The sequence below is a fragment of the Colobus angolensis genome, unplaced genomic scaffold (assembly GCF_000951035.1).
Source record: "Colobus angolensis palliatus isolate OR3802 unplaced genomic scaffold, Cang.pa_1.0 Scaffold109, whole genome shotgun sequence".
NCBI lineage: Eukaryota > Metazoa > Chordata > Mammalia > Primates > Cercopithecidae > Colobus > Colobus angolensis.
The window spans coordinates 224,522-230,875 of record NW_012111919.1 but is presented as its reverse complement, the minus strand read 5'-3'; the positions used below and the strand labels follow the sequence as shown (position 1 = coordinate 230,875).

General features: G+C 48.5%; 2 protein-coding genes across 4 annotated transcripts in view; one reads left to right on the top strand and one right to left on the bottom strand.

Annotated features, from left to right (window-relative positions):
* The window catches only part of SLC30A3 (solute carrier family 30 (zinc transporter), member 3), a 22,558-nt gene extending 20,170 nt beyond the window's left edge, over positions 1-2,388 (bottom strand). Inside the window, exon 1 of the mRNA XM_011949824.1 lies at positions 2,200-2,388. Within this exon, the coding sequence (XP_011805214.1) occupies positions 2,200-2,206 (7 nt within the window). The 5' untranslated portion in view covers positions 2,207-2,388. The remainder of the gene's footprint in view (positions 1-2,199) is intronic.
* Positions 2,389-2,437: 49 nt separating this feature from the next.
* DNAJC5G (DnaJ (Hsp40) homolog, subfamily C, member 5 gamma) lies at positions 2,438-5,591 on the top strand. 3 transcript variants are annotated; one of them, XM_011949835.1, is made up of 5 exons: positions 2,438-2,570; positions 3,105-3,370; positions 3,708-3,823; positions 4,667-4,928; positions 5,101-5,591. In XM_011949835.1, the coding sequence occupies exons 3-5, from the start codon at positions 3,711-3,713 to the stop codon at positions 5,269-5,271; spliced, it is 546 nt and encodes a 181-aa protein (XP_011805225.1). In that variant the 5' UTR covers positions 2,438-2,570; positions 3,105-3,370; positions 3,708-3,710; the 3' UTR covers positions 5,272-5,591. The 3 variants fall into 3 exon arrangements, with proteins under 3 accessions (XP_011805225.1, XP_011805239.1, XP_011805231.1); XM_011949841.1 differs by having other exon boundaries at positions 2,475-2,588; positions 3,174-3,370; XM_011949849.1 differs by lacking the exon at positions 4,667-4,928 and having other exon boundaries at positions 2,450-2,570.
* Positions 5,592-6,354: the final 763 nt, after the last annotated feature.

Sequence of the window (6,354 nt, the reverse complement as noted above, 5' to 3'; positions counted from 1 at the left end):
TTTTTAGTAGAGACGGGGTTTCACCATGTTGGCCAGGCTGGTCTCGAACTCCTGACCTTGTGATCCACCCACCTCTGCGCTTGGCTAACAGCAGCTTTTAAATCAATATGCAAACAAATATATGTTTACCAGCTGGGCATGGTGGCTCATGCCTGTAATCCCTGCAATGAGGCAGGCAGATCACTTGAGCTCAGGAGTTCAAGACCAGCCTGGGCAACATGATGAAACCTTGCCTCTACCAAAAATGTGAAAATTAGCTGAGCATGGGAGTGCATGCCTTTAGTCCCAGCTACTTGGGAGGCTGAGGTGGGAAGATGGCTTGAGCCCAGGAAGTTGAGGCTGCTGAGCTGTGATTGTGTCACTGCACTCCAGACTAAGACCTGGTCTCAAAAAAAAAAAAAAAAATATATATATATATATATTGGTGGTAAGGAGAGAGGAGTAGAACCCAGTTTAGAAGGCCTCCCTGAGGAGGCCTGAAGCTGAGATCCCTGAAGGATGAGAGGTTAAGCCCTCCAGGCAAAGGGAACAACACGGTCAAAGGCTCTTGAAATGGGAGGAAACATGATGTTTTCAAATAACTAACAGGAAAGAGGAAAGTGGTGGAGCAGAGCCCAGAGCAAGCAGGACAGTGGTTCCAGAAAAGATTGGAGAGGCAGAGGCAGGACCATGCTGGCTCTTACAGACAGAGGCAAGGAATTCGTTACAAGTGTACCTCTAATAAGTTCTGCTCTCTCTACGCAGTGCTGGGGCAGAAATGCACTGGTTTGTTCTGCTAGTTCTGTCCTCCCATGATAGTCATGAAAGCTTGGGGGTTAAAGAAATTTGGCATGAGACAAACCACCAAAAAAATTATCAGCTTCAGCTTCTTTTTAGGTGAGTAACCTCTAAACTCATCTGACCCAGGGCCTATGGACTGGGTGGGTGATGCAAAGGTCTTCATCCCCTCTCCCAGCACTGATCACAGACCTACAGAAATAAATTCATTAATTCAGCAGTCATCATGACTGCTGCAGATGGACTCCTTAGTTCATTTGCTTAGATGGTTCTTGAGGTGGAATACTGATTTACTACTTAAAACCTTCAAGGGGGCCGGCGCAATGGCTCACGCCTATAATCCCAGCACTTTGGGAGGCCAAGGCGGGAAGATCACTGAGGTCAGGAGTTCGAAACTAGCCTGGCCAACATGGTGAAACCCCGTCTCTACTAAAAATACAAAAAAATTAGCCAGGCATGGTGGCGCACGCCTGTAATCCCAGCTACTTGGAAGGCTGAAGCAGGAGACTTACTTGAACCTGGAAGGCAGAGGTTCCAGTGAGCTGACATTGCACCACTGCACTCCAGCCTGGGTGACACAGTGAGACTCCAGCTCAAAAAAAAAAAAAAAAAACCTACAAGGGGAGGAAAATGTGCACAAATAACTATAACAAAAGGAAGACAGTGATAAAAAGATACAAAAGGGTTAACAGATAAGCATTTTCCAAGTAATAAAGCCTTTTCTACTACATGTTAACAGGAGCCATTGAGTGCTCTTGTAAAGAAACCCAGGACTACAAAGTAGTCAATTATAAGTGATGCAAACACTACCTCCTGTAGAAACTCACGGGAAGGGAGGCCAGGTAGAGGCATGCTCCCACACCTGCAGGTGGGCATTCAAATCCTCCTTCTGCTACCTTTCCGGAAGAAATTTAGCAATAGAGATCAACAGCGTAAAAAAGAAAAAACAAAAAATCATTTCAATCCAATAATTCCACTTCCAAGAATGTATCCTTAGGAAAAAAAATTAGAGATTTGTTCAAGGATTTCTGTTGAATTTTCCTCATAAGGTTATTATACTATCAAATAGAAAAAATTGAAACACCCAAGTTGGGTTACATTATGGGACATGCTCATGATGGCATCATATTTAAGTTTTTGAAGCACGGTAGTGACTTTTGGAAAAGGCTCAAGACGTCATTTTAATGAGATGTGCAAACTCATCATTACAATATACAAGGAGAAATGCTTTGACAAACGAAGTGGGAACAACTGGGAGAGTGAAGGATGGAGTGTCAGGAACAGGGGCATACGAGTTGGGTCTTACAGATTGTGGAGGTGTTTCCAGGTGGAAGGGAAGGAGGGACCGAGCGGAGAGCCCGAAGTCCTGAAGACAACTGGGAAGGTAACACACCTCTTGGGAAGGGCATGCAGCAGCCATACCTCTCATCCGCCACGGTCAGCAAACCCATTGTGTTTCCTGGAGTGAGTTGGGCCATCAAGATGGATGGTGCCCTCCTGCTGGAGAAGAGGGGCTCGGCGGGAATACCTGCCCCAAAGCCTGGCAGCAACGCTCCTCCGCTGCCCTGGGCCGCAGGCTGCTGAGCCTTCTCGCTTCCCTGCGCGCGAAATAAGTCCCAGGGCCAGTGTGGCCTCCCCACTCAGTGCTTCCGGGGGCGCCAAAAAACGACCTGCCCTGACCCGCAGCGTCGGCGCTGAGCGCAAGCGCAGTCAGCTGCTGAACCTGGCCGGTGTGAAGTTTCACACCCAAGAGGATGAAGGGCACCTACTTGGCTTAAGAGAACGACTCCCAGGTAAAGGGCCAGACCCGGGTGAGGAGTCGGCACAGGGCTAGAGATGCCCTGCACACTCAGAGCTCTCCCTTTGAGCTCCTTGCCTTGCTTGGTTCTCCTGGCCCGCAGGCCTCTACCCTGCGCTCTGGGGTTCTGCTGCGTGTTCCCTGCCCGGTCTTTCCCACAGCAACGCCTTTTCTTTTCCTTCTCGAGCCCCTGAGTCCTCCTCCTCCTCTCCCCAGTGCCCCACCTCTGAGGGACAGAAGTGGGGTGTTTTGAGAGCAGGAGACTGGAGGGAAAAAGCAAGTCCGGGCCTAGCTGCAAGCACTCCCCGCCCCCGCCCCCGCCAGGCTCTGGGACACTTGACTTGTGTTAGGCCGCCCACGGTTTGGTCTGAAGTGTTTCTCTCTTAATAGTTGTGGATCAGCCAGGCTCGGTGGCTCAAGCCTGTAATCTCAGCACTTTGGGAGGCCGAGGTGGGTGGATCACCTGAGGTCAGGAGTTCAAGAACAGCCTGACCAACATGGTGAAACTCTGACTCTACTAAAAATACAGAAAATTAGCCGGGCATGGTGGGAAATTAGCTACTTGGGAGGCTGAGGCAGGAGAATCGCTTGAATCCAGGAGGCAGAGGTTGCAGTGACCCCAGATTACGCCATTACACTCCAGCTTGGGCGACAAGAGCAGAAAACTGTCAAAAAAAAAAAAAAAAAAAAGTTGTGGATCTTTCTGATTCCTGATCCAATCTGTTCAGGCTGGGGCTGCCCTGGTCTTTCAAACCCAGCAGTGAGCTTGGACAGACCCAGAGGTGTTTACTCCAGGTAGTGGAAGCGCTAGACAAAATCAGACTCTTCTCCTGGTTTAGACCCCTCCTAGCTTACAGCACCTTAGGATGTGGGATGTCTGGAGGTCTGTGTAGCTGGAGGACGCTCGGAAATGTGAGGAGAAGATGTTTCCTCCTTAAAATCTGAATCTTTCTGATCACCTGAATTCTCCTGCTAGCCACAGATCCCACTCACTATTATCTTATCCTTGTCCTTCTGTCATCATTTACCTGCCTAATCCCTGAAGGTAATGAGTTTCCTGTTACTGGAAGTGCACTTCTCCGGGCCCTTACTTGTAGAAGTTCTCACAGATGCTGCTTCTCCTCTGGCTCAGATCATGTCTACCGTGAACGAAGCAGCCCACCGGCTGTCCAAAAGTGGGACAAGCCTCTATGCAGTGCTGGAGCTTAAGAAGGGTGCCTCACCTGAAGACGTCAAAAAATCCTACAGGTTCAGACCTCAGTCCTTTATTGATCCGTGGAATTTCCCCCTTAAAGCCTTTTTCTTTCTGTATCTGTTTTGCTATCTGATTCTTCTCCTTTTTTTTTTTTTTTTTTGAGAGAAAGTCTCACCTTGTCCCAAAGCAGAGACAGAGACTGTTGAGCCTTCTGAGAAGCTGGGACTACAGGCGTGCACCACCACGCCTGGCTAATTTTTGTATTTTTAGTAGAGACAAGGTTTTGCCATGTTGGCCAGGCTGGTCTCAAACTCCTGACCTCAGGTGATCTACCTGCCTCGGCCTCCCAAAGTGCTGAGATTACAGGCGTGAACCACTGTGCCCGGACTATGACCCTTTTTTCGTTTGTTTGTTTGTTTGTTTTGAGACAGAGTCTTGCTCTGTTGCCCAAGCTGTAGTGCAGTGGTGCAGTCTCGGCTCACTGCAACCTCCGCCTTCCTGGTTCAAGTGAGTCTCCTGCCTCAACCTCCCGAGTAACTGGGATTACAGGTGCCTGCCACCACGCCTAGCTAATTTTTTGTATTTTTGGTAGAGACAGGGTTTCACCATGTTGGCCAGGCTGGTCTCAAACTCCTGTCCTCATGATCCGCCCACCTCAGCCTCCCAAAGCGCTGGGATTACAGGTGTGAGCTAGTGCGCCTGGCCCTATGACCTATTTTTAAGTCCCAACAAGCCCTCACTTTGGGGCCAAATGGGGCCATCACCCTCTTCATTATAGTATGGGAAGGAGTTTAAACCTTGGATGCTTGCCTCCATCCTTGTACCACATCTCATGCATTCCTTCTGCACTCTCTAGAGACTAATCCCTGTCATTCATCCTAAGCCTCCTCCCCCAGCCATTCCCCATTGCTTCCCCACCGTCCTTTTGGGTATCGCCTGGGTAGGAAACTGGCCTTGCAGTATCATCCCGACAAGAATCCAGGGAATGCTCAAGCAGCAGAAATATTCAAAGAGATCAACGCAGCTCATGCCATACTGAGCGACTCTAAGAAGCGGAAAATTTACGACCAGCATGGCTCATTGGGAATATATCTGTATGATCACTTTGGTGAAGAAGGCGTCATATACTATTTTATTCTGAATAGTTGTTGGTTCAAGGTACACAATTCTCTAGGTCCCTTAAGAATAAGGAAAAAAGGGTGACCTTCCTCTCCTTATGACAAATGCTTCTGTTGTCTCATTTTCTGGGTGCCAGGAGGATTGAGGGAGGGAAGCTTGAGCAGTCATATAGAAAACTGCTGGACTGAGGCCATTCTCACCTACCTTTTAGACACTTGTCATCCTGTGTACACTGCTCACTTGTTGCTGTTTCTGTTGTTGCTGCTGTTTTTGCTGTGGAACACTTAAACCACCACCTGAGCAGGATAGTGGGAGAAAAGATCAGCAGAACGTCCAGAGTCAGCCTCCAAGGTCAGGTGAGAACTGTAAGCAGGGGCTGTGAGGTAAGAAATGCCTGGATTGGGAATGAAAGAAATGATTGGGGTCAGGTGCGTTGGCTCATGTCTGTAATCCCAGCACTTTGGGAGGGCGAGGTGGATTACCTGAGATCAGGAGTACGAGACCAGCCTGGTCAACATAGTAAAACCCTGTCTCTACTAAAAATACAAAAATTAGCTGGGCATGGTGGCACCTGCCTGTAGTCCCAGCTACTTGGGAGGCTGAGGCAGGAGAATTGCTTGAACCCAGGAGGCAGAGGTTGCAGTGAGCCGAGATCGTGCCACTGCACTCTAGCCTGGGTGACAGGGTGACAGAGTGAGACTCTGTCTCAAAAAAAAAAAAAAAAAAAGGAAAGAAAGAAATGGTTGGTGGTGAAAAAAACCTGTGAAAATGGCAGGTTAACCCCTAAATATGACAATTTCAAGTCTGGCGCTGGGACAAAGTGAAGGAACAAAAAGATCGATCTGTTTCTGTTCACCTTACATGACAAACTGACAGTTTGAACGTAGTGTCAGCTCCTGTTAAGCTAAGGAATGGGGTGGGAGAGTGTGTCTAGAAAGGACAGTAGGTGAAGACAGATTTGAGGATGCAATTTTTTTTGTTGTTGTTTTGTTCTTGGTGGTAGTGTTGTTATTGAGACGTAGTCTCAGTCTGTCACCCAGGCTGGAGTGCAGTGACACCATCTCAGCTCATTGCAACCTCCGCCTCCCAGGTTTAAGCGATTCTCCTGCCTCAGCCTCCCGAGTAGCTGGGATTACAGATGTGTGCCACCATGCCTGGCTAATTTTTTATTTTTAGTAGAGTCGGGGTTTCGCCATGTTGGCCAGACTGGTCTCCAACTCCTGACCTCAGATGATCCACCTGCCTTGGCCTTCCAAAGTGCTGGGATTATAGGCATGAGCCAACTGTGCCTGGCAGGATGCAATTTTTTCCATCTACTCAAAGGAAAGGGCCAGTTGCAGTGGTTTGTGCCTGTAATCCCAGCACTTTGCGAATCCAAGGTGGGCAGATCACTTGAGCTCAGAAGTTTGAGACCAGCCTTGGCAACATCATGAAACTCAGTATCTACAAAAAAAAAAAAAAAAAA

What these genes read in the sequence shown, in the direction of transcription:
- DNAJC5G (XM_011949835.1), top strand. Translation starts at nt 3,711, where the DNA reads ATGTCTACCGTGAACGAAGCAGCCCACCGGCTGTCCAAAAGTGGGACA. An exon ending in GACGTCAAAAAATCCTACAG is followed by an intron (nt 3,824 to 4,666) that starts GTTCAGACCTCA and finishes CTCCTCCCCCAG; the next exon opens with CCATTCCCCATTGCTTCCCC. An exon ending in TGAATAGTTGTTGGTTCAAG is followed by an intron (nt 4,929 to 5,100) that starts GTACACAATTCT and finishes CCTACCTTTTAG; the next exon opens with ACACTTGTCATCCTGTGTAC.